Below are 27,030 nucleotides of genomic sequence, written 5' to 3'. Positions count from 1 at the left end.
GAGGGCGGGGCAGGCAGAGGCTGAGCGCGGGTCAGGGGCTGGGGAGGCTCAGACAGTAGCACGTGATCCGATCCGCCCCGGCGCCGAGCCCCCACTGTACAAAATGAGGTGTGGCGGGGGGAGGCTGCGCCATCCTCAGCATTTCCACCTGCCCTTTGGCCCAGGGTGGGGCACCTGGGCTGGTAACGTGTTAGGCTGTGGGGTGGGTGATGGGTGTGCTCCATCTTGCCTTACACCGGCCCCTAGCTGGTTCCCCTTGCGGGGCTAGTTGTGAGCCACAAAGCCCTGTGTAATTTGAGTCTTGCATGCTATAGAGCTGCCCCTTTCTCAGTAGTCTCCCTATGCTACCAAAGCAGTGCTGACGCTTAGGATGCTGTTGCAAAGCTGGGTGTCTATAGGTGTAATAGAAATCTTCATTTTGTGGGTGTTCAGCTACTGGGTGTTTGTGGATGTAGTCGCTCGATGTGCCTTTTGCAAGGCTTTACAAAACTAGGCCTTAATTTCATTGTGAGCCTCCTGTTACGATTCTATACTTGTTTCTCTGGATCCTTAGGTGTCACTAGTGCTATGAAATTTACAATAGAACTGTAACAGAAGCATAATTCCCTATCGTCTGCCGAAAAGCAACACTGTTGTATGCAGTATTCTTGTAGCCCTGTTGGTCTCAGGATATTAGAGAGACTAGGTGTGTTAGGTAATATCTCTTATTGGACCAGCTTCTGTTGGTGAGAGAGACAAGCTTTCCCACAACACAGAGCTATTCAGGTCTGCGAACATGTTCCACCTTATATTTAGCTGTGGTGGTAAGAGTACCTTTCCCAGACCTGATGAAGATCGCTGTATAAATCAAAAGCTTGTCTCTCACCAACTGATGTTGGTTCAATAAAAGACCTCATCCACCTTGTCTCGCTAAAAAGCAACATTAAAATTCAAATTGTACAGTGGAAATTTTCCTCATCACTGTGATGTCAACTGCAGTTTGGAAAAGCCTTGTTGAAATGATTGCTAAGTATTGGAAAGGATGTATGAAATGACATGACATTACAAATCTGTGTTCAAAGAATACTATTTACATTGCAAAGTGAAGCCCCTGAGAGTTAGGAAATGCCAGAATTTAGGTTTCTGTGCAATTTTAATTGCCTCTTGTGCATCTGCATTATGGTAGCTTTTAATTACATAGTCGCAGAGTTTATTTTTTTCCCTCAGGATCCCTGGAGTTCAGGGAGCTATTCCTTGTAATATCAAGAAATGTCTGTGTGAGAGAGAAAAGGGGAGGAGCATCATACATGCTTTTTGAATGGAAACAATAAAAATAATTGGTCTCCATAGCACTGGTTCTGAGCCAGGGTATGCAGAGGTCTTCCAGGGGATACATCAACTCATCTAGATATTTGCCTAGTTTTACAACAGGCTACATAAAAAGCACTAGCAAAGTCAGTACAAATTACAATTTCAAACAGACAATGACTTGTTTATACTGCTCTATATACTATACAGTGAAATGTAAGTACAATATTTATATTGCAATTTATTTATTTTATAATTGTATGGTAAAAATGAGAAAGTAAGTAATTTTTTCAGTAATAGTGTGCTGTGACAGTTTTGTATTTTTGTGTGTGATTTTGTAAAGCAAGTAGTTTTTAAGTGAAGTGGACTTGGGGTATGCAAGATAGTACAGTACCTGAATGGGGTACAGTAGTCTGGAAAGGTTGAGAGCCACTGCTCTAGAGAAAAATCAGGCCATCTACTTAAAGTCATATTTTAATAGTTTTACAAATAAAAATTCATTATAAAAATTATAGGACACCACCTGTTTTGATTACAACAGAGCTCCATAGGGGAGGCACTACTGAGAAATTCTGAGTGTATATTTGTGTTTTATGGAATGAAAAAGTTTTTGTAAATGTGGGGTGTCTGGGAGTGCACATGTGTGGTGTTTACTTTGGATGGGTCTGTGTCTGATAGGCGTATATATGGTGTATGAAACAAGTGGATGAAAAGATGTGTATGTAAGAGTGGGTAGATTTGCGTATGTGGTTAGGTATGAAAATTCTATTGTGTAAGGAAGGGTATGTGGGCATGATGAGTCAAAATGTGTGTTTGTCGTAATCGATGCGTATGGTGGACAGAAGTCTTCAAAGTCTTTTTTCCAAATGCACTGTGCTGTACTCTCCTGTGAGGGAGTGGGTCCTTCTCAGAAGGTCCATATATCACATCCCTGTCAACTGCATTTCCCTGGATACTGAGCTGTAACTTTCAAAGCAACAGAAACAAAACTTCTGAAGATCCGCCTTTCTCCCCTCCTTATTGGACAATGTAATTCAGAGCTTTTTAAGACCAGCTATGTCTGCTGTATGTATGAGTTAACTGGGCAATGGAGCACGGATTAGTAACTGAAAGAGGCATGCTTTATTTCTAGCTCTCCTTCCACATCTCTCCCAGTAGATAAGTGAGGCAGGTTCTTATTAACTACATTTGACAGTTCCCTTTGCAACATTTATTAACTAACTTATTTCAATTTGGACCTCCCACATTAAGGATTTGGAAATTTGATAGCAGTTTTTATTTATTTATGAGCCTCATTGTCTCTTTTGCTGTTATCTTTAGCACTAATCTCTTTATTTACTATTGGGGGAGAAGGATAATTTATTGTATTAATTTCCTTAGTGGAGGAGACTTTGCATATTATTTGGCTTATATTTATGTCCCCCTCCTCCCCCCCAAACAAACACACACACATGAAAAATGCAGTGACTGTTGTAGCAACTAAACTCTTAAAACTAGGTAATTTTTCAATAGGCTATTGGTATGCATTTGTGTGTCTCTTATTTCCAGCAGCAAGATGCTACTAGACACAGAGACAAGGAAAGCCAGCATCCTAGCCTCGCTCCAGGCTCTGGGGAAAGATTCTGCAAATGGGAGAAACAGGAGGAATCACAGAAGAAAGCTAATCTCTGGTCCAAGTCCTGCTGTGTGTAGCTGCCTTCCCCCTGAGAAACTTCTGCATGGGTCCAGATTCACTGATGGAATCCTCCAAAGGGGAAATCTCACAGGATCACTGGCTCTGGAAAGGGTGAAACTGACAAAAGCAAAGCTGGGGAAAAAGTTCAGAATTCCTAAAGGCAAAGGAGACAGCAGATGCACACTTTCCCAGTCTCTGCAGCACATCATGTCCTCTGCCCAAGAAGACGAGGCATGCTTTAAGGTGAGGACTAGCAGGAAATAGTTTTATATGGGACTGACTGACAGGACCAAATTTAACCTTGGTATAACTCTATTAACATCCATGGGCTTCCACCAGAAATAAATGTGGCTCTTGTCTTTGTATTGAGGAAGCAATTTCATATACATGTAAGCAAAAATAGGGGTTTTTTTTGTTTTTTGTTTGCAGAAAAACTGACAGCAGATTATAACAAGACAATGGTGAAAATTGTGCAATATAAATTGAAGAGGCTTTCATGTCAGGGCATCTGGCAGTTTTACATAAGGTTTAACATTAGAAGTTGATCTTGATAAAAATCTGACCTTTTAACTATAGACTTAAACCATGTGGAAAACTCAGAACTAACTTCTTGTTAGAGACATATATCCAGTATTTCACTTTTCTCTGTCTTCTGGTAAAGGGAATGGCTGCATGAAGGAGGGCTGCCGCCACTCATTCCTCACTTAGTGTAGAACTGATTCTGATCTCACACTAATGTGACTACTGACTTTAATGGAGCTATTTCTGATTTACACTGGTGTCTATGAAAGGAGAATCTGGCCCACAATCTTCTGCTTATGACATTTCAGTTGGGAGCTGTGGATCCGATTATAATGTCACAGGGTGAGGAATAAGCAGCAGGGGCAGAAGGACTCAAGAAACCGACGTCCTATTTCTATGTAAACTTCCTAAGTAGTAAAGAATTAGGGCAGGATGAAAAGAAAATCTAGTCCCTAGTCAAATGGTTTTTGGTGTTTTTCATGAGGTGTTTCAAATTTTTAATGAGGTGTTTCAAAGTTTTATTTAACAGAGGCTGTGGTAGCAGCTGCTGTGGCTCTTCTGTATTCCTGCTGAAGTGTTTGACCAGTGGATCTATGTAGTTATGCACCTACTGGGCACTCAAAGTGCCCCCGCTGCACTGCTTTGCAGAAAACTGACACACAGTAGTGCTGAACCGCCCTGCACAGTTTCTCTGTGTTCCTGCCAATTCCCCACTTCCTTGTGCAGTAGGACCATGATTGTGTTTATGATCTTTCTTGCCTTTAGGGATGCAGATTTGTCCCAAAAGAAGTAGGGTTTTTCAAACTAAGATAACATTTCAAGGACAATCAGTCCTCATACTTCAGAGCATAAACTGATTACAGGACTGGGGTAAAGAAGAATTTTCCTCATGGACAGTATTGCCTGGTTATCAAGGTTTTCTCTGAAGCATCTGATATTGGTCAGACACAGGGTGTCAGGCTATATGGGATCTTGGACCTGTTTTGAGATTGTAATTGCTAGGTTCCTCTAAAAGACTTGAGAAGAGACAATGAGTTGTTGTACAGTTTTGTAGACCTGCAGTTCTGACACTTCAACTTACAGTGTAACAGAAAAATAAATGCACTTTTGCATGGAAACATGAGTCCTTTATCTGAATGGCTTTAATAAGGCGTTTCAAGTATGAAAAGCATTCTTCAGCACTAAGATGTTTTAAATGATACTTGTTGTATAACTAACAATCACTGGAACTGGTAATGAGTAACTGGCTATTGGTTACTTTCTTCTTTCAGCCAAATCTTCTGTTAAGATTTCAGAAAGCTGCTAAAAGCATTGTTATGCTTTGCTTACTTTACAGAGAGCACCATTTACTGTGAGTAATAAATATGTGTTTGTAATACATTTTGTTCTATTCTACTAAAGCTTTTATATCACATCCATTACCATGGTATCTGAGCACCTTGTACTTAGTACGTAAACACTTCTGTTTCAATTATACATAATGTACAATTATAGTCAGAAATTTTGGGTTAATTTTGGAGCAGGTAAACGAAAGTTATGAGACACCATAGAATATGGATGTGTTGCTATTTAGTTACAATCTATGGATTTTCCAGAGCTTATTGGGTATTACCTTCATGAGTCGTCATACCCTTTTTGCATATTTGTCTGAATTTTGTTTACTACATTTACACTTAAATGATCAGAAGATTTACAGCTCCAAAAATTACAGCCAAGTGAGAAAAGGAGAAGTTTTTGTTTTGTATAGTGATGAGATGTCAGTTATAAAAATAACTGAGGGCCCAATCTTTCAAATACTCACTTACGCAGGTTGGCCTATCGACAGTAACAAAACAATTGAAGGCTATGTGTATGGGTTTGCAGGCTGGGCCTAGTGTTAGCCATTTAAATTGGTCATTTAAGACACAATTAATAAACTTAAACTCCATACTTCCATACGCTTGGTAATTCGTAGACCCACACTTAGGTGTTTGGATGTGGACAAGAATTGTAAGCCTTAAAATTGTCTTTAATTAGCTGAAAGATTTTGCGCTAACAAGTGTGTGTCTTTTTGGTTAGAGCCAACCTCAACTATGAGATTGAGAGAGTCAAGAGATGGAAATCCCAATCAAACCACATGGAACAGTCTAAGGAAGATATCCTCTTTGATGTGACACTATTCAGGGCTATAAAACAGGTAAAAAGAAAAGCAGTACTTGTGGCACCTTAGAGACTAACAAATTATGCTCTAATAAATTTGTTAGTCTCTAAGGTGCCACAAGTACTGCTTTTCTTTTTGCGAATACAGACTAACACGGCTGCTACTCTGAAACCTGTCATAAAACAGGTAGGGAGAGAGCAGAGTTACCATCTCTAGGTCCAAGTTCTCCAGCCTAAATAATTATCAACGAAGCCAAACTAATCAGTTGCATATGTACTGACACAAGGGTAATCTCAGGTTTCAGAGTAGCAGCCGTGTTAGTCTGTATTCGCAAAAAGAAAAGGAGTACTTGTGGCACCTTAGACTAACAAATTTATTAGAGCATAAGCTTTTGTGAGCTACAGCTCACTTCATCGGATGCATTTGGTGGAAATCTCAGGGTCTGTTAATTTGAATGTAATGCCTAGACAAAAACATATGGCCCTAGGGCTATTAAGAAGCTGATTTAGGCCATATCACACTAGAAAGTATGCTTTTTTGTTAGTTGGTGAGGGGTTTGATTTCTTTACAACATTTCTATACTGGTAAAAACGTATATGTAAATGCAGTTAAACTGACATAAAAGTGCTTTTGCCAGGATAGCTTATTTGATCATGGAACTAATATAAGCTATCCTGGCAAAAGCAGGGTTGTTGGGTTTTTTTGCCAGTATAAGATGTCTGTACTAGAAGGGGTTGCCTGGTAGCTACACCAGAGAACTGTTTCTAGTGTTGAGTTGGTGCTAGTGGAGATGCAGTTATTCCAGTATAAAAGTGCTTTTGTTGCAATAGTATATTTTGCTTATACAGACAAAACTTTCCAGTGTAGACTAGACCTTATACTCCAAATGAAAAAGGTTCAATTGCAAATTTGTTGTGAATTGTTAAGTTTGCATTTGAGCTTCAGTAACCCCTTTTAATGAAACCATAAGCAGCGTTAGGAACGGTATGTTAGAAACTAGTGCTTATTTGTAAAATCCAATGTGGCTGAATCCTCATTGGTGTTTTAGTCAAACTGTTGCAATTTAATTCAAGTTCAGTCAATCTCTCCGTACTGGTTGGGAGCCTTGATGCAGGCACTTGATATCAACAAGCATAAAGCTGTTGTTTCATCAGTTTTATTGTACCATCTTTTTGCCATTTACATTTTCATTCTTTTTTGCATGAAACTTGGAAAATAAGTTTTCTGGCATTCCTGCTTCCACACCAGTGCTCTTTCCTACCTGCAATGTGCAATGGCATATACTACACATGTAGGTGGGAAATTGTCAAGTGTGCTTTAAATTGTGCTGCAAATCTGATGTATGCTATAGTGAACTGTGAACCATTTGAGCTTTTCTGAAGAGGATAAAAAGTCCATGTTTGTATTCAGTGTGAGGCAGATGAACAACTTGTCTTTTGGAAATTCATTCTTAAGTGGCTAAAATACCATCTGAACAAAGCCGTAAAGGCCAGAGTCAGTTTAATTGTATCAAATGTGCCTCATTTTTGCATGCATTTACTCCAGCCAGGTGTGAAGTTATCATGATGGCACATGTAAACTTTGAGGATCTGTGCCTATGTGCCAAAACTGCCTGAAAAATCTGGTCTTGAATGTGAAGCATGGCATAGATTATTTGCAAGGTTTGTTATTTAGCATTGTGCTTCAGATTTCACAGCTGTATGGGTGAACCTATTTATTTATTTAGTAAACCCAAGTCACATAGTATTTATGTTTGTTTTTCATATGCATTTATGTGTCCATAATAATGCAAGTTCTAGTGTTCTCAGGGTACCTTCGCTATTCAGGAAATGAAATACTCCAAGGAGATGAGATTATGTATTATTGCTGCTCTGTAAATGGCTCTTTGAAGCATTCCTAAATCCTGGGGGAGGGGAAATAAAAGCTATTACAAATCCCAGAACCTGTGCTCGTACTCCTAATGATGATAAGTCTAAAATAATTACTTGGCTTTATAGTCACCTGCTAATTAACAGGCTATACTTTTCACCTGGTTCTTCATGAGAGCTGGAGTGTTTGATTCCTAGGATCATGCTGTTACAACCATTTGCAGCTTTTGATCCAGGCTTGCAACTCCTACTTTATCACAGTTCTGAGTCCTTTTCTTCCTTTTGTGTATGCAATTCACATTAACATGAATGGGAGTTGCACACACTGATGCAATGTCTATATGCCCTTAAAAAGAAAAGGAGTACTTGTGGCACCTTAGAGACTAACAAATTTATTAGAGCATAAGCTTTCATGAGCTACAGCTCACTTCATCGGATGAAGTGAGCTGTAGCTCACGAAAGCTTATGCTCTAATAAATTTGTTAGTCTCTAAGGTGCCACAAGTACTCCTTTTCTTTTTGCGAATACAGACTAACTCGGCTGCTACTCTGAAACCTGTCATATATGCCCTTAAGCACTCCCTTTAACTTAATTGGTTGAGGCCTATAGAATGAATTAATGTGTTGAAACTGGTTGATTAAAATGACATTCTGCTGGAGCGGAAGAGAAGTGTGATTGACTTTGAAGTTAATGACTATCACAGTCAAGCATTAATGCAGTTTAGTCAGTCTTGCAAATCTTCATTGCTCACAAACTTGTCATAAACATAACACTATCAAATAATGGTCCACTAATGGATATAAAATATCCTTAATCTATCAATTTACCATCGGAGCACAGCTCAGGAGACCTAGATTCTATTCCTAGTCCTGCCACTGGCCTGCTGGGTGACCGTGGGCAAGTCACTTCACGCCCTCCCCCAATGCCTCAGTTGCCCAGTCTGTAAATTTGGGATACTACTACTGACCTTCTTTGTAAAGCACTTAGAGACATACTGATGAAAAGTACTATATAAGAACTAGGTATTCTTATTATTACCATAATACTCTGGACCGGACTCCAATATAGCAATTTGTTGACACCAAACAGAACCTATGTAAAGAGGAACCATAATGGTTGCTTTATAATAATTGACTTTCTCTTCTTGAAGTCAAGGATTTCTGAGCGTGCCATACATATTCTTCGTCAGTGTCCTCAGAAGCGAAGTGAGAAGGACATCAGCTACATACTCATCACTCTGCAGTCTGTGAAGGCCTTTGGAAATTACTCCACAATGATTCAGAAGAAGGTGGCAAAGGCTGCATGGTATTCAAGGTAATAAGGAGGATAAATCCTATGAGGAGAGAGATTGAATTGGTAAAGTCATAGTCGGCTCTGCTCTACAGGCAAAACAGGTCAGTGTTTAGGGCAGCAGATCAGAGGCAGCAATAGTATGAGTTACTGAATGCGCTGACATCTAATCAGTTTGTGTAGGACAATAAACACTATAGTGCTGATGTGGAATAAAGGCAAGAAAATTACTAAACTAGTTTTATTTTTACGATAACTTGTGGTCTTGTATAGGGTCTTTCCTGTGACTAAGGTGTCACGTGCCAGTGACAAGCACCAAGGTGTCCCAGATAGCATGATTTACACTACCACAAAGATACAGAAAAGGAGGAAAAACAGCTAAAACATTTGAAATGTAAAATATTAAGTAAGGCTTCAATTTTAACATTTGTCCCCTTTCGCTTTAGGTGGAGAGGGTTTTTAAAAGACCCCTCCCCATTTGACAGTCTTTTAGATCAGTGGCTCTCAAACTAGGGCTGCCTCTTGTTTACCTGCCGCGTCCACAGGTTTGGCTGATCTCAGCTCCCACTGGCCATGGTTTGCCACTCCAGGCCAATGGGGGCTGCAGGAAGAAGTGTGGGCCGAGGGATGTGCTGGCTGCCCTTCCTGCAGCCCCCGTTGGCCTTGAGCATTGAACCACGGCCAGTGGGAGCTGTGATTGGCCAAACCTGTGGACATGGCAGGTAAACAAACCAGCCCGGCCCACCAGGGGCTTTCCCCGAACAGGCGGTGGCCCTAGGTTGAGAACCACTATTGTAGATGGTATCAGAGATGGTGGTAACTGTTCTTTTTGGGGAGAAAAGAGACGTTAGTTGAGAAGGGCTGGAGTGTTGTTGTTAAAGTCCAATCCAGTTTCCTAAGAAGACACAACAAGACAGACACACACACAAAAGGGGAGAGAAAGGAATAGCAAAGATAGGAAATGCAGCTTCTGTCTCTGGTGTTGACTTACACTTCTCACTGCTGAAACACAGCATTGTCTGATCTGCCACTCTGAGACCTGGCAAACTTGTACCAGCATTGAGCTGTTTAGGGTGTTGCTTTTAGTTGCCTTTCTGATCACAGACTCACAACAATGTTGCAAAATACACAATTTTGACTGGTTAAGCTAGACTCTTATTAGACAGAAGGAAAACAAAAAAGAGGGATAGGAAAGAGAAGAAATAAGGTAGGGAAGGAAAACACATAAGGGGTAGGGGACCATTTTTTTTCTGAACCCCCCAGTAGTGTTTGGTATTTAGCCAAAGCTGGTAGAGGTGGCCGTGTCAGATGGGTCCCTCTCTCTGGCCTGATCTGGAAATCTCTCAGGATCAGGATGACGAAGGCCTGGGGTGTCAGAAGACAGAGGGAATGGCAGCCATGATGGTAAAGCTTGCTCCAGTAGCCAATTTTTCTCCCTGCAGTCTCTTTCTTTAAGTACTCCAAAAGGTAATTATGGGTGGAATAGCCACCAATTTTGTCCACTAATTAGCCTAATTTCCAACATGCCAATTTTGAGTCACTGATTTTTGTTCTCAGACTTTTCTTTTTAACCAATCCGCATTTGTTCTTATAGGTTACTGTGACATTTGATGAACTTTCACTCTCTTTTCACTGTTGAGCTCACAATTAGGATAAATATGTAGGCCCAATTATTACAACATCCCTAAACTTTTGGTATGTTCAAAGCAGGATCCAAAACTGCATTCACATTTCGCACCTTGAGCTTCTATGTACAAGCATTTATACTATCCAGTGTATTTGTATGACAGTATAGGTGAAAATCTGCCTTTTGGGGGGCAGGAATTTAGAAATAAAATGTGTTATGTCTCCCAAGCAGGCCTTACTTATACTAGCACTTTTCTTGCCATGGCTGCAGCTCCACCAGTGTTAGCAAAAGTGGGAACTCTAGTAATAATAATTATAGTATCTAGCTCTTATATCCATAGATCTCAAAGGAGGTTATATTCAATTTAGTGATGGGAAACTGAGGCACAGAGAAGTGAAGTGACAGTGACTTATCCAAGGTCACCTAGCAGGCCAGTAGCAGAGCTGGGAATAGAATCCAGGTCTTCTGAGTCACCAGCTAGTGCTCTTTCCAGTAGATCACAGTATGTAAAACAAAAGGAGAAGATGATGTGGGTCTGTGATTTAGCAATGAACTTAAGACTTTGAAGATTCAAGAGGTTCAGAACAACTTGGAACTATAGCAACACTGTTAAACTCTTTATTGTTCAGGGAATCTGTCCTTTGTAGGTATGAATCCTGCCAAGTGATGATCCAACAGGGCTACACACCACACTCCTTCTATATCTGTCTTTCAGGATCTGGTAGGTAGTAATCTATTAAAAAAATAAGTGATATTTATTGTTGTGCCTCAGGGACCCAAATTAAATTAAGGTTCAGTTTATTTATGTGAAGGGTGTGCAGTGTTTCCTCTACTTAAGCCTCTCTTTACAAGAGGCCTTTTGAATGTTTTATAGCATTTTAAAATGAACTTCAGTGGCGTTGGCAGATAGCACAATAACCTTATTTATGGGAAGCCTTGTTTTCTGACTTCAGTCAGGGATTGCTGCACTGGTGGATAGAGACCTTTGATTAGCAGTGACACTAAGCTTCCTTGCCTCTTTCAAAAATAGATAAGGCATCAGTATTTTGTTGTTAAAGAAAACCAGAAATTAGATAAATATTGCCCAAAGATAATTCCTCCAGAATTCTCATGTCTGACAGAGAGAAGGATTTAAACTAATCTTCAGTGTAATCCCTTAGAATTTCAAAACGGTTTCTTTGTTTACATTTATTTTTATTCTCTGTCTCTTGAAAACTCATGGCTCTGTTCCTTTGAATTCCAAACTGCAGCACAGTGAGCACTATGGTGCTCTTTCTCACAAGATTTGGCCTTTTGGCAGGAAAGTTTTGCCACATTAGCTGGAATTAGATATCCAGTAATTTGTTCTGGGGATCTGTTCTCCCCTAATTACACATAGGTTAACATTCACTAAACCTGACAGAAATTGTTCGTTTGAGTGCAGGTGCATGTGTTAATGGAAGGAGTAGAGCACTAGTCATGTTTTAAATACATCTATTTCTACACACTGTAATGTGAGTAGTTATGCAACATATCTTCTGCACGTAATCGTAATTTGCTCACACCTAGTAGAAAGAATGAAATAGACATATACCTTCCATATTTGAGTATTATTTTTGTTTATAAAAACAGTAGTTCCAGGAGGAATTTTGTATCAGATTGGTACACATCTCAGAGGACCTGAGTTTAGTCTCCTGGGCAACATATTGTGCCATCTGAAACATGTTGCCACGCACTTTTAGAGACTTCTCAGCTGCGTATTTGGTAGTGTCCAGGAAATGCCTGTGCTACATAAATAATTCTCTAAACTCTTAATACCAGTCTGCACTACAGGAAATGTTCCAGACCTTTTATACCCTTCAAAAGAGTCAGAGTCTGTGTGATCATGTAAAGTTTACAAGCAAACAGTAATGCTATGTCCCTATCATTTGTCATGTTTTGTAAACCCACCTTCCACTCCCTACTTTTGTTTTCTGCAAAACATACATTTTGGATTCAAACTGCTTGAAAATATCCCGTTGAATCTCACAACAAGCAGGATAATGATACATATATTTTTCATACTTAAAGAGCCTCACATCACATTCACAAGGGGTCTAGAAAAAATGCTTACTTGTTTGCACAAGAAGCCCCTATTTGTTTTACAATTTAACAGCTGATTTGTGATGTTGTTTACCTTGTAGCAACAGTTATCAAGAGGAACAGTGGCAGTGGCCAAGTAAAGCCTTCCTGGCTCTTTAGTCGAGGGGATGCATTTGGGGTGAGTTACAAAGCAGTGCACTAGGTGATGAAATACATCAACCCAAGGTAGGGTTGAGTCACCCCATTATTTTTGCAAGATAGATAAATTGAGTTTCATGCAATTTACTGTATGTGTCACACAGAAGAGAGACAAAATTGAGTTCCCGAACACTTGTGGTAATTAAAAATTCCACACACTTTTCCTGAGAGTTGAGGTTTGCCCAAGTGTCCTTGGGCAACATTTCTACTTGCTAGCACTGTAGTGCTGCAGTCTGTGCACCAGTTGGCTATTATTCTGCACTCCATCTGTGTTTCAGTGTTGGAGAGATGTATGTCTTGTGGGATATAGAGTCCTGTATAAATAAGATGACTTTTTTATTAATGTGTGACTTTTTATTATCTGCTGATTTATTTTCAATACCACAAAACATATCTCTGTTCCCTAGATAAATATAGATGTAGGGGAGAGAGAAGATTTGAAATTAAAGAATGATTAAAAATTGCATAGATATTTTAAAATTATACACTTTTTTCCTCTTTCCACCCCACCCTTTTAATTATTATTTTTAGGATAGAGAGATTATAAATGATGACTACTGGCAGACAACAGTTATTATTCAGGAACCAGCTGAGTTTCTCTGTATTGACCGAGAGGTAAATATTTCTTACATTTATGACAAATAAAAATGTTTATTAGTCAAATGTAAGCACATTGTTTCTGCCCACAGTTACAGCCAGGCTACCCCTACTGAGTTGCAGCAGTGTTGTGTGGGAATAATCAAGGGTCAGAATTTGGCCGCCTTTGTTCAGAGATACTGCTGTATAAATATAATTTGATGTACAGCAAAAAGTTTCACCACTGATGGCTGTTTTTACATATCATCCTTCAAAAATTTGTTCCATCTGCATTTGATGGATGATCAAGTTGCTACAAACCTACTATAAAACTGCCTGGGGTAAAAGTGGAGAATGTTCACCTCATGTTATATAATCAGATGCTTTACACTGGTGTTGTGTGTGTCAGATTCACAGGATCACACAGTTGATCATGTGAATGCAAACACAATGTGAGGTCAACAAACCATGTTTATGCAGCAATGACAGAACCAGTTTGGATAAAGTAAGAATTCCCTAGGTTCTTGGTTCAGAATTTAGACCCATCCTTTTTTGGAGGATTGGAACAGTTTGAATGACATTTCTTTTTGCCATTCTTGTGCACTATTGCACTTCTGGATTTTGGCTGGGAATGGAAGAGGCTCATGGCAAAGCCAAAACACCACCAGGGGAGTTGTTCTTATGGTATTCCTAGCTTGACTGGAAACCGGAACTGCTAGAAATTCCATGAGTCACCAGATTCTGACAGTTCAACAATTGGGAGATTTCCCCCTCCAAATCTTTGAAGATTCTACCTGTAGTTCTGCTATACATCAACAGGATGCAGGGACTTTAAAACACAGTGGGCCAAATTAATCTCAGGTGTAACTGCAGTGACTTCAATGGAGTTACATCAAGGGTGAATTTGAACCAAGCGTTAGCTACTTATCCACATCTGAAAATGGATCATGAGGTAGACTAAAATAAAGTTATCTTGACTGTACATCCAATTAACTGGTCACATATGAACTTGGTTGTTTGTGTGTGTGCACAGTTCTTGAATGCAGTGTTGGTGACTGCATGCACATATTGGGTATGCATATACACAAATATTTTTTTCTATAAATGTAGGACTTGATATAAGTAAGCATGTAACGGGGCTTGAAGGGCCAGGCAGCCTAGTGCAGTGGTCCCCAAACTGTGGGGCACGTCCCCCTATGGGAGCATGGAGGAACATTTTGGGGGGCATGGCAGGGCTTGGGCCATCCCCCAATGGGGGGGAGAAGAGAGCGCCACACAGCCCCACTCTGCCCCCAGCCCTGGCTCCACTCCTGGCCCCAGCCCCTTCCTGTCCTCCCTCCAGCCCTGGCACCCGACCGCAGCCTGGCCACAGCTTCCGCTCCCAGCCCCGGCTTCTCCCCCAGACTCAGGACCTGGCCAAAGCTCCGTTTCCGGCCCCAGCCTTGCCCCCAGCTCCAGTACTGGCCCTGGCCTCAGCCCTGCCCCGCAGCCTCAGCCCTCTGGCTGTAGCTTTCCTCCCAGCCCCACCCCCGGCCTTGGCCCCTGGCTGTGGCCCCCTTATCCCTATCCACACTTCCCCTCTCTGGAATCCACGGCCCTGCTTTTGGCCCTGGCTTGGAAAGGGTGTGGACAGGGGAAAGGGGGGGGCACAACTGTGTAAAGTTTGGGACCACTGGCCTAGTGGTTAGAATGCTTGACTTCCTGCCCCCTGCTTCTGTGCTTGATGTGCCTCAGTCTTTAAGGCAGAGGAGTTAGAGGACCCAGGCCCTCCCACTCCACCAGGTCCGAGCCCAGGACCCTGTGTAAGTCAACCCCTGAGAAGGGGAGCTCCCAGAGGGGAGTCTATGTTCACTGCCCTGGGCTCCTTCCTACTGTTGCCCCTTCAGTTTGCCGCATGGACCTACAGTCCAAGTTCCTGTGATGGCTTGTCTCTAGAAGTGCCTCCTGCTGGATCTTGGGCAGCATCCTGGTGCAGTCCAAGGTTCCTCCGGGTGGGGCAGCTGTAAGTTTGGTGGGGTTGGAACCCCCACAAGGTCTCTGTGCTTCAGTCATCTGGGTTCCTTTTAGGCTGGGTGCTGGTAGGCCTCCTTCTTTGTCCCTTTTGGCCAGGAAGACAGTTCCTGGTGGCTGCCTTGGCTAGCAGGCTAGTGATCCTTCCCTCAGGTAGGGAGGCAACTAGCTCCTACCTCTTTGTCAGTCAGCCTTGAACTGAGCCACACTCCCTCCTCCTCCTCCTCCTCCTCTCCCCACCATCCTGGCACTGGCTGCAGGTATAACAGGCCAGGACTAGCAGGGCCCAAAGGCTCTCTTTAACCCCTTCCATGCTGGTGGACTGTTTCTCTGCTTCACCACAAAGCAGATAATCATTTATTGCATATGCACAGAATATTGGCACTGTGGTACTGCACATATGTTGGAAAAAACGGGTTCTTGCCCTGAAGAGTTTCTAATCTAAATCAGAGCTTGACCGTCTAGTCCAGGTACATAGACTAGACCAGACGAAGATGCCATTTTTGGATTAGAATGGTAGGTAACTTCACTTTTTAAAAGAGTTTTTTATTTTGTTGTTCTGTTCTTGGTTGATTATTGTTGGAAAAACCTCATGGAAGACATGAGCATTCAAGAGGGATTTGAATCCAGAGAGCAAGGCGTCCAGGGTGGCATCAAAAGTGGGAAAATGGGTGGGAGGAGTGCAGATAGTGGGAAGCGCAGTGTTGGACTTTGCTGTAAGATATCTCTGACTGTTGTGTTATGGTCAGTCAAGTTCAAAGTACTCATGAACTCTGCTGGGGAATAGCTATAGATAATGCTGCCCTTTGGATCAGTCACTGTATTGTAAATCAGAGCAGGATAGAAGGATAGTCTTGTAATTATTGTGATTAAGGTACTAGAGTGAGAATCAGGAAATTTGCTTCTCTTCCTAGGTCTGCCACAGACTCACTCTGATATCTTGGACAAGTCACATAAACTGGAAGATTTTCAAAGGAGCCTAAGGGAGTGAAGCATCCAAATTCTAATGAATTCCAGTAGGAATTGGGTGTCAATCCCAGCCTTAATCTGTGTGCTTCAGTTTCAGGATAACTTTTCCTTACTTTGCAGGGAGGCTATAAGGTTAAGTCATTAATATTTGTGAGATGCTCAGATACTGCCATGATAAGTGCCATAGAAAATCCTACACATAAAATAAGCAGTGAATGATAATGTCACGTATAATACAGCTAAGGTGCCAAGGTCATAATTCCTCGAGAATTACAGAAATGTATGCTTCTCAACATCAGAAGGAGGTGTGGTGAGGGGAGGAAAAGCACCGTAAAGGAAGCGGGGGGAGCCTTCTGCAAAGGAAATGTTGGTTAAGCTGTCTTCCTTCTGGGGCCCTAGTTCTGTTCCTTGTAACATTGCTGTCTACCATTCTCAAACACTTTAAGATAAGAAAAGAAAGAGTTTGATTATGAATAGGCAAGTGGGAGGTTTTTCTGTTTTTAAAATAGTTTTTAACTGATTCTTTTCTTAAAGGATTTCATCAAGATTTTCCTGTCCGGTGGGAAAAACATGTTTGGAGATCCTGAGCAGATGCAATTTCTGAGGTAGGATGGAAGAACTTCAGACTTTTCAATTACCACATCTGTGAATCAGCTGTGTTGTTAGTTGGGGGAGGGTTCATCACCGGAAAAGTACTGTAGTCCTTTTGACCTATTACTGTTTTTCTCCTCTTTCACATTGTTTCCCTGAGCACGTCAATTAACTACTCTGTGTTTCCATATGCAGATGGGCACAATAACTCCTCTCAGGATTGTTGTGAATCTTGCTGATTTGACACCTGAGATCTTCATGTTGAAGGCATTATTAGAAGTACTATTATCTTTAGTAATAATGAATCATTTACTATCCACTAAATGTCCTATCTCTTTTGTTAAATGGCATAGTAACTTTCTGGCATAGTTTGAGAGTTTTTAATTTAATAATATACTGGTCTTGCTGATCCCTCCATAAAATGAATAGGAGTACAGTGAACTTTTAACATTACGGATGCTATAGGATTTCAATAGATGTGATGGTCCTCACAATTTCTTTCTCTGATTTGCTTAGAAGTCTGCACTGTTTTAAAGGTTGGCCCATCAATCTGCTGGAAGACAATCCTGGAAAATGCATTGTCTGTCACTACAGGTAAGAAAAGTTTATTCAGTGTAAAAAACCAGCATTATCCAGTGGAGTTAACATAATTATAAAACATTTAGACTGTGCTTTACAAATGAGTACTCTGGCAGTGCGGTTATTCACAGTAGTAAGCACTATGCCCAGTAGCACATGTTTTCAGGACTGGGACTACTGAAGACATGTTCCTAGACCCTAGGAACTTGCAGTTTGAGGCCCTGATCCTGCAGTTGGATCTGCTTTGGCCTATCCCTTTGCACCTGCAGAACTGAGATTGGCATGATGCAGGGTCAGCTGACACAGATGTGGTTGCAGAATTGGTATCTAAATAAGGATGAACTGAAGTGCTCACTAAAAATCTCTGGCAAAACTAGAATGTATTATAATGTTAGTATTTGTCTCTCCACAGATGACTAAGGCTCTCACATTTCCCAGGGTGTAATCTGGACTGTTGAACAGCTCTGTCCTGTCGGTTATCCAACTTGGGGTGCCTTTTACAGTGTCGCTGTGAGAGTAAGCACTCCTGCTCTGCTTTCACACAGCTTCCAGCATGTAAATTGCTCCCAGCCATACTGTATGAGTGCTATGGCCAGCCACTCTTTCATTACCCTGCAGAGCAACACAAGTAAATTCCCAGTCTCAGATTTTCCCCCCAGAAATGTGCATCTTGTATTACCCAGCCCTGTCCTGGACAACACAGGCTCATGTAAAGTCTGTCATTTTATTAAAAGAAAATGAAATGCACACATCCTGTTGTCTCAAATGGAGTTTCCCAAACACTTCAATCCAAGCACACTGGTCTCAGTAAAACAATGAAACAGGTTTATTAACAAAAGAAAGATTGTTTAAGTGATCACAAGTAATGAAAAATAAGTCAGAAGTGGTTACAAAGAAATAAAAGGTAAAACACAACTAGTACCTAACTTAACAAGCTAAATGATTTCAAAGCAAAAGTGTCTCTCACCATGTTTTAGAAGTCTTACTGGCTGAATTCCTTTCTGCCAGGATCCATCCTCAGTCCAATAATGCTTCCTTTGTCCTTTACATATTGTTGATGCTGTGAGTAGCAATGAAGGGAGTGATGATTTGGGGCTTCTGTTCTCCATTCTTTATACTTTTTCCTCTCCTTTGAGAATCGTCTCCAGCTTGGGTTCAGGAGACAAAGTCTGTGAGGATGGGAACCTCCACCTGTTTGCAAAGATATAAATTCCTCACTACACTTTTTTTTTCTTTCCAAAGAAGGGCTGCTTAAACAGGTGATAGTCCATTTGATTTTGTTGACACCTGACAGAGGCGTTGGTTAGCCTTTTGTCTGAGGAACTGGGTTTGTGACTACTTCCCCAGATTTGGAATATGTCTTAGTAACATCATACAGTAGAATCTTATAACTTTACATACAACATTTCCACACATTTTACCAGGACAATAAAGATCAGTAAATCATGAGTTTTCAGATGATAACTTACAAGGCACAGTTTGTACAAAATTTATCACAGTCTTGAAAAAGGGGTGGACATAGGGATACAGACTGTCACAGGTTCATATCAAATGACCACTGAAGTCAGTGAGTCTTTCTCTTGACTTCAATGGGCATTGGATCAAACCCTGCATTGGACCTGACAACTCTGAGATTTAATGTTAATTGCCAACTGCAAATTAATTAATTGTCTATAAAATTGGAAAATTGATTTTGCTGGCTCCTCATTTCATAGGTACAAACCATGCTGAGTACTTTGTGAAAGAGTTCAAAAGCATTATTTTAATAAAATAGTTCATTCCTTCAAATACCTGACCCTGAAATCTCAGCCACCCTCACAGGAATGTTTGATGATACTATCAGGCAAGTTTAATAGATGGACATCGCAAAAGCAGTAGCACAAGTGATGTAAAGTGAGTCATGCATTTATTCTCCAGTATGTGTGTTCACTGGACTTCTTCAGATCAGGGAAGGACTCTCCCCACTTCCAGAACAATCTCGGTTGCGGGGACTCTCTCTGGCCTACCACAAGGAAGCTCAATTCATCCCCTTTTGGCTTCTTGTGCAGAGCTCCCTTAAGTCGCCATAAAGGCTAAACTACAGCTGAGCCTGACAAAGCTGCAGCACTTCAGGAACAGCATCAGAGTCTGCTGACTGCGTTGTAGTTTTGGAATAATAAGGAAATACTTTAACATTTGCAGCTGTTGGGTAGTTCAGGCTGAACATTTACAATAAACAATTAACAATAAAAAAGATTTTCAAAATCTAAAGGGTCAACTGAAATAACTATGTTCTCTGAGAGCCTGATCCTAAAGCCTGTTGAAATGCATGATAATCAGATCAAACTAGCTCCCTGGACTAAGATGAATGAAATACAAAAAGTAAACAAAAGACAAAAAGAAGATTTTTAAAAAATTCTTTCAGCCTTACTGAAATAGGTAAGAACTCTTTTAAAACATGACATTAAACTCAATGGACTTTTTAATAGGAATGTATGCAGTGCTCATGGAAAACAGCCTTAATTTGGACTCTTACAAGAAATCTTAGGAATCTCATGCTTTTTCTATATCTGTTAATTTCCTTCTGTTTTTATTGTAGAAGAGGAACTGTCATTCTGAGAAACAGTAATGTGACTGAATGGATTTACATTGTGAAAGAAGTGAGTATCTGCAAAGCCAGCATGGAGCTTGGAGATCTGGGGAGGTGCTGTTGGGTAATGGTTATTTTTAAATTACCTTTCATGTACTTAAAGGGAAGTTGTTCTGTACTGAAGATTTTTGAAGATGACTCTTGCCTAAGCAACAGAGCTCCCGCCAACAGAATAATGCAAGCTGAAGCTGGCAGTGAGTATGACAAAACACCCTAATGATATTCAGCAAGGTTGTTAGATAAGCCATTGAATTCTCCTCTAGGTATGCTTGTAAATACTAGCAATCTGAGTTCCCATACTAAGGATGGTCTGTGTACCATTTTTATATCAGTATAACTATTTTTGTTAGGGGGATGGTGATTTTTAATTTTTTTTTAATGAAATAGTTTTACTAGTTCAACCCCTAGTGTGGATGCAGTTGTACCAGTATAAAGCTAATTTTCTTTCCTGCATGAGAATAAGCCATACTGGTATAAGCACCTTTATACTGATATAACTGCATCCTCACTATACCGATGTAGGCCATGTCTACACACACAAGTTGTACCACTTTAACTACATTACCTTTGCACCCATGCAGATGACAGGGAAGAGGATATATACACAATGCAGTGGTACCTGCATATAGGGAACCTGGTTATAGTGAGTCTCTTCTTAGAGTGAATGTTTGGAAGTGCTTCACTGCTACCCAATGGACTTCCACTTTTCCAGTCCTGCTAGGCTAAAACTCTTGGACCTTATCTGTGTTAGACTCTTCCCCCCCCCCCTTTTTTTCCCCTTAGCCGTAAGAACTCTACTATAAGGAGGCTGTTGGCATTTTAGCCAGTGTTGTTTTGACCTACTCTGGGGGGCAGATTGGGATTTGCTCCATTTTAGAATCCTGGCCTAAACCCCGACACAGCACCGCCTAAAACCCTAGAAAATTAGCCGTTTCCTAGGTGACATTTTCCGGGGGATTAGCCATTGTCCTAACAGCTAATAAGCTCCACAGCCATTGCAAGTTAAAGCAGCCTTATGATTACTCTAATTTATACTGGGGGCCAATTCAGCCCCAGCCTTGGGGGAGGTGGAAAGATGCTGAGTGTGAAGCTGGCACAGCTGCTATAATTTATATGTATTTACATTAATTGTAAATAAATAGTTTAAAAACCAAAGAAGATAAAAATGCAGATTTTTGTACATACATATTATAATTAAATAAGTTAATTTTTTTCTTGCTGTTTTTTTAACCAGTTCACCAAGCTTTGTTGACAAGCAGGACAGACACTCCTGTGATCATTGCCATAGACACCTTGCTGCAGGGATCTGTGTTTGTGAGTATTCCATACTGAAAGAAAGATGCTTCCTTCTTGGCTGCCATTAAAACATGCATGTGACTCAGCTTACACTCACTGGTATCCTTTTGTCCATTCATGGTTTACAGCATTCACAATGTGCTGCCAGATTCACTGCTCCGGTACTCAAGATAACAAAATTAAAGCTAGCTTAGGTATGTCTACGTGAGCTGCAATCACAGAGATATACTCTCTGAATCATCCTTATCAGTCTTTCAAAATGTTAGGAAATCTTCTTGTTACTTTATTTTATCTCTGATCCTTCTGAGCTGGGACATTTACAAATAGGATTTAAGATTACAGAATATGGTTCTAGGCAAGGCCCATTTTCTTCTAAGTAATTTTTAACAAAGGCCTGTCTACTCTAAATATATCTGCATCGGGGTTGTGGTTACATCATATTTGTTCCCTGACCATGTTACAACATAATTAAAATTTGTATTGTGGATGGTACTATGCTTCTGTATTTGAACTAGAACTTTGGACAGTCCAAGATTATAGTTGTGTAGATGGTGTCAAAGTAATGGCAAAAAATGTTTCCCTTGAATTATTTCTCCAACTATATAGGTGTGACATAATTGCAATTCAATTCTTATTCAAGATAGCACTGTTAAAACATTTAAAACTGAGCTTGACAAAACACTAACAATTGTAGGGAACAGTCTTTCACTGATTGGGAGCAGATTCAGTAACACTAGATATCTGATTTCTGTGTTTCTAAGATTTATTATGTTAAGCTGATGGCAGATTCCCCTGTTCATTCAGACATGTGTTCTAGCGAAATGCACTTCTATATGATATTTCTGTATATACCATACTGCAGAAGTGACACAAGCTCTCACCAGGTTAGACAACTGCATCATGTTTTGGAGGATAGACGATCCTAAGGGATAAAATCCTGTCCCCATTGAAGTCAATGACAAAACTCCCATTGACTTGATTGGGACCTGAATTTCACCCAGTGCATTTATTAATATATTGGCATGCTCAGGCCAAAGCCCTCTGGATTCCTAATGCAATATAATAAATAAAATACTGTTACAAATAAAAAGACAACATGGCCCACCAGTGATCAGGATGAACTGCAGCAATGGTAGGGGAATTTGAGTGAACAGATTGTAATGAGCATGACTTGTGCTGAAAGTGGATAGGGGCAAGAGGCCAGGATTGTGGGTTTTAACAGGTCTGGCTCATTTCAATTTTCTTACCTTTAAGGGACTGTTAGACTTTCTTTTTGAGGATCAGCCAAATTTGTGTGTAGTTAGCAATGGAGCTGAGTGTCTTAAAGTCTCAAAGAAGTTTTACCTGCATCATGCCTCCAAAGATTTTCTGCAGAGGCTGCGAAAAAAAGTAAGTACACATTTGTTTGTTTTATGACTATCCAATCTTGCTAAATTAGATTAGTTTTGCATCTCCATACTTTGTACTGTTTGCACAATTGCACACGTTGTGGAATAATGTTAGGCATTAAAATCATGAATGCGCTTTCAAAAAATCTGAGGGCGTAATTCAGAATATAGCAGTAGTTACTTGATTTAACAGTCTTCGAATGAGCATAGCAGCAAAGAAACAGCCAATCAACATTATCATAAACCACAAGTAAAATTTTCTCCTATGGTGGGATCCTCATCACCCTGCCCCCATCCTTTGACCCCTTTATGCTGGGTAAGAGGGGCCCTAAAAGTTCTGCTTCTAGCTGGGGAAGGATTCCCCTGCCACAGGCACTGTTGTAGTCAGCATAAGACTGCTCCTGAGAACCCCCTCGCTAGTCCTGCTCTCTTAGAGGCCCAGAGCACCAACCACTACAGAGATTCAGGGCAGCACTGGGGAATGCCATAACCTAGACAGGCCTCTTGTTGCAGCCTAGGATCCCGAGGCTGCAAAAGTGGCTTAAACCCACCATAACCTTCTCTCCCATGAGCGGCGGAGCTGTGACTTCTGGGAGTCTTAGCAACACAGCACAGAATGTCACTTCCGAAGTCTTGATTTGTAAGCACACAGTGTTTTAATAGCGTTTTCAACAATAGGGTGAGGATGGCCTTGTTGAATGAGTAAGCAAAATCATGAGCTCTAGATTGTTTTGTCCTATAAAAATAAATCCAAAGGATGGAGCACTGTAGAGTGTAAGGTTTCAGAGTGGTAACCATGTTAGTCTGTATCAGCAAAAACAACGAGGAGTCCTTGTGGCACCTTAGAGACTAACACATTTATTTAGGCATAAGCTTTCATGGGCTAAAACCCACTTCATCAGATGCATGGAGTGAAAAGTACAGTAAGCAGAGTGAGTGTGTGTGTGTATGTGTGTGCATATAATATATATATAGTACATGAAAAGATGGGAGTTCAGTGCTAATGAGGCCAATGCAATCAAGGTGGGCATCACCCATTTCCAACAGTTGACAAGAAGGTTGAGAGTATCAGTAGAGGGACTCATCCACTCCCAGTCTTTATTCAGGCCTAATTTGATGTTCAGTTTGCAAATTAATTCCAGTTCTGCAGTTTCTTGTTGAAGTCTGTTTTTGAAGTTTTTTTGTTGAAGAATTGCCAAAATTATCAAAAAGAGTGTAATCATCTTCCATTATGTAATCTGCAGTCAGGTCTGGTTTGAGTTTTTCCTTTTTAAATTAGTTTTCCACAAAGGCTCTTTTCATTTAGGAGGAAATGGAAACCTGCTTAGCTTTGTTATGAAAAGTGGATGGTTATTGTGACATGCCAATATCTTGTGTTAGCCTCCTTTTATTAACTTCAACAATGTAGTAACAAAAAAACATGGTTTTACATTCTGCATGCAAGGAGCCTCATTCTGGATTTAGACTCGGGGAGAACACTGAGTGTTTGAGCTAATAGTAATTTCCTGATAAACATAAACTTGTGAGAAAAGCTAGCTATGTTGGGGTAATATAGAACCTGGGAATTTTCTCCCATCTTCAAGGCATTTTGGTAGCAGACAGGCTCTAATGTTACATGGACGGCAGCCCACATTTGTTTCAGTTGCTCCAGGAAGCTTCTGGAAAATGACACAAGTTTCGGCAGCATTCATTCACACAGTGTTATACCTGGCAGTTGTACCTACTTTTGTGAAACTAAACTGTTACTTGGGCAGCAGTTTGTAGCAAACCTTTAAGTTAAGAACAGGGTTTTGGCCTTGTCGTCTTTTTCTCAGTTACAGAATTCAAAATCTTAGTTATTCTTAATTATAGTAAATTTAATTTATTCCATCTTTTTTCTGGACTAACATGAAAAGGAAAAACTCAAAGGTTAGGCTGATTGCTATGATACAATCTTTATGCATATGATAGTTCTATCTGCTTGTGTAGCAGAACTGGGTGCAATTGACAATTTCCCCATTTTTTTAGAGGTGTTTTTTTTAATATAAAATGTTTTTTTCATATAATCTATCTGCTCTATCTTAGGTATTTATATGGTCCCCCAACACCATAGTATCAGGAAACCTCCCAATCTTTAATATATATTACCCTTGTAATAGCCCTCTGAGGAAAGGAAGTGCTGTTATGCCCCTTTTATGGATGGGGAACTGATGCACAGAGAGGCTAAGTGACTTGCCCTAGGTCACACAGTAAGTCTGTGGTGAAGCAGGGCCTGGAACCCAGGTCTCCTAACTCCAAAGCTAGTGCCCTAACCACTAGGTCATTCTTCCTTTCTGCAGCTACCAGGGAGGGTGCCCACTATTTTTTAACTCTGTAGCCTTTTAAAAAATGGGTGCTTTCACTGGGAGCTGCAGGATACACAGCACCTCTGAAAATCATCCCACTTAGTTAGGCACCTGAATATGGATTCAGGAGACTCTTTGGGCACCTGATTTTGAAAATGTTGTCCCAGCAGTTGTGGTGCTCAGTTAGCACTCACCGCAGCTGTTCCTTATGCAAGTTGCATGATCGTCTGTTTTAGAAAATCAGCTAATACTTCATTGTGGATTGGAAATAAGATCTAGACAAACCGGTGTTACACACTGACCAACTGCTCTGAGGGATTGTAAATACATCTTTAGGTGTTTTGTTTGTTTTTGTTTAAAGGTAGATTTCTGTTTCAGTCTTTAACAGCACTTCAGTCACTCGATCTTTTAAATCTAGTGAGTGGCAATGTAGTCTAAAGCTCAGCTTTTAAGATGCCAAGAGAAAGCATAGTCAACACACCTTTTCATTTTTTCTGTGGTGGATAAATTGATTCCATGTAGTATCTTGTTTAAAACAACACTATCTGTTGTCTGTTAACATTAGAGATCCCATGGCACAACTTACCTCCCCATCAACTAAACCAAGACACTCCACGTGCACGTGGTTCTCCACCTGGGAGGATGAGCGGACATGATAGATGTTAGTCATGTTGCTTAATGCACTACTGGAAGGTGCTCAGATATTATGGTGATGAGCATGGTATAAGAATCTATATAGAATGACATCATGAGTTTTCTCTTTTGTCCTTGACCATATTTCCCTTCCTGCTAGTGTAGTACAATATGATCTGAAGCATTTCTTGTGGGAGCAGTCAGCTGTAATATATGATTTGTAAAAGCTTTCAGATGAAAGGTGCTCTATATAAATAGAATATTTAAGCATCTTGAGTATGCATGGGGTTAAAATGTGCATCGTCCAAAAGCTATGAAGTTGTAGTAGCTGATTTCAAAACGGCCAAAACTAGGTAAGTGATAGTAAAATACAAAATCTATATATTGCTTTATATATTTAAGAACTTGTAATGTTTCACTGAGGGGAAAGTGTTTCAGAGCAAAACTTTACGTTCTTTATAGATCCTTCAGCATATAAGTTTATAATGGAAAAAATTAGATGACTGAATATTCTGTTTACATATTTGGTGAATTTTGTCTATTTGAAATTCAAATTTCTACAACGTTTTTGCTGTAGGACTAGCTCATGACAAACATTCAAACTTGCTGGTGGTTAGCTCATTATATAACAAGTCTTGTGGGCTTGTTTTTGGTACCGATTGGATAACTTATGTAACTAACAACACAAATAATTGTTACAATCAAACATGCAGATTGAAATATGCATTAGTGGAATATTTAATGTTTTTCATAACTGTTTTGACTTCTAAAGTTTGGCTTCTGATAAGCAACTACAAGTCAAAGTCTCATCTAAATTCAACAAAAAATTCAGAGAATTCATATTAATTTTTTCACTATACACTCATTTTAATGAAAATGAATCCTTTTCATAAAGGAAGATGGGGAGGACATTTTCACCACGCATTCTGCTTGAGAGATTTTTATTAGGGTCTAATGTCTTTGCCACAGGAACATTCCTATCCCAGTGAGGCAGAGCTAAAGGAACAGCTGCAGCAGGAGATACAATGGCAGATTTTTCGCAAAGCAGCTTTAAAGAGCACAGTTCAACAGATTGAATTGAAACGCAAACTGCTTCAACATTCCTATATGAGTAAAAGGCTTTACACATGGTGTAAGAACTGACGTGTGCACAAATTTGTCAATGGAGCTATAAGATACCAGTCAGTACCCACTAAAGCAGCTAAAAGGTCCATCTCCAGACCCCAAAATCTTGTGAAAGATGGTGGTGTTGAATCAGGCCTGTAGTTTCTTTGTTTTTAGGGTAGACTACAATGGTGAAAACTTTCAGGGAACTCTCTTTCCCTGTATTTCTTAAATCATTAAAAACACTCTTTCCTACATGTTAA

The 27,030-nt window shown here is 40.3% G+C and overlaps 1 protein-coding gene across 4 annotated transcripts; it reads left to right on the top strand.

The window, feature by feature from the left end:
* The first annotated feature begins 21 nt into the window (after positions 1–21).
* Positions 22–27,030, top strand: LOC119859550. Of its 4 annotated transcripts, none has more exons than XM_043519801.1 (15): positions 22–108; positions 2,836–3,205; positions 4,756–4,835; positions 5,543–5,660; positions 8,682–8,806; positions 11,039–11,130; positions 12,572–12,648; positions 13,200–13,283; positions 16,758–16,828; positions 17,331–17,408; positions 19,972–20,032; positions 20,126–20,216; positions 21,257–21,336; positions 22,573–22,707; positions 26,633–27,030. In XM_043519801.1, the coding sequence occupies exons 1-15, from the start codon at positions 104–106 to the stop codon at positions 26,804–26,806; spliced, it is 1,641 nt and encodes a 546-aa protein (XP_043375736.1). In that variant the 5' UTR covers positions 22–103; the 3' UTR covers positions 26,807–27,030. The 4 variants fall into 4 exon arrangements, with proteins under 4 accessions (XP_043375736.1, XP_038267723.1, XP_038267722.1 ...); XM_038411795.2 differs by having other exon boundaries at positions 8,643–8,806; positions 11,057–11,130; XM_038411794.2 differs by having other exon boundaries at positions 8,643–8,806.

Source organism: Dermochelys coriacea, chromosome 7 (assembly GCF_009764565.3).
Source record: "Dermochelys coriacea isolate rDerCor1 chromosome 7, rDerCor1.pri.v4, whole genome shotgun sequence".
In the NCBI taxonomy this organism is placed as follows: Eukaryota; Metazoa; Chordata; order Testudines; family Dermochelyidae; genus Dermochelys; species Dermochelys coriacea.
This window is presented reverse-complemented; position numbering and strand designations above follow the sequence as displayed.

Coding starts and splice junctions, on each gene's coding strand:
- LOC119859550 (XM_038411794.2), top strand. Junction 5,661..8,642: donor TATTCAGGGCTATAAAACAG/GTAAAAAGAAAA, acceptor CTCTTCTTGAAG/TCAAGGATTTCTGAGCGTGC. Junction 16,829..17,330: donor GAGCAGATGCAATTTCTGAG/GTAGGATGGAAG, acceptor TGATTTGCTTAG/AAGTCTGCACTGTTTTAAAG.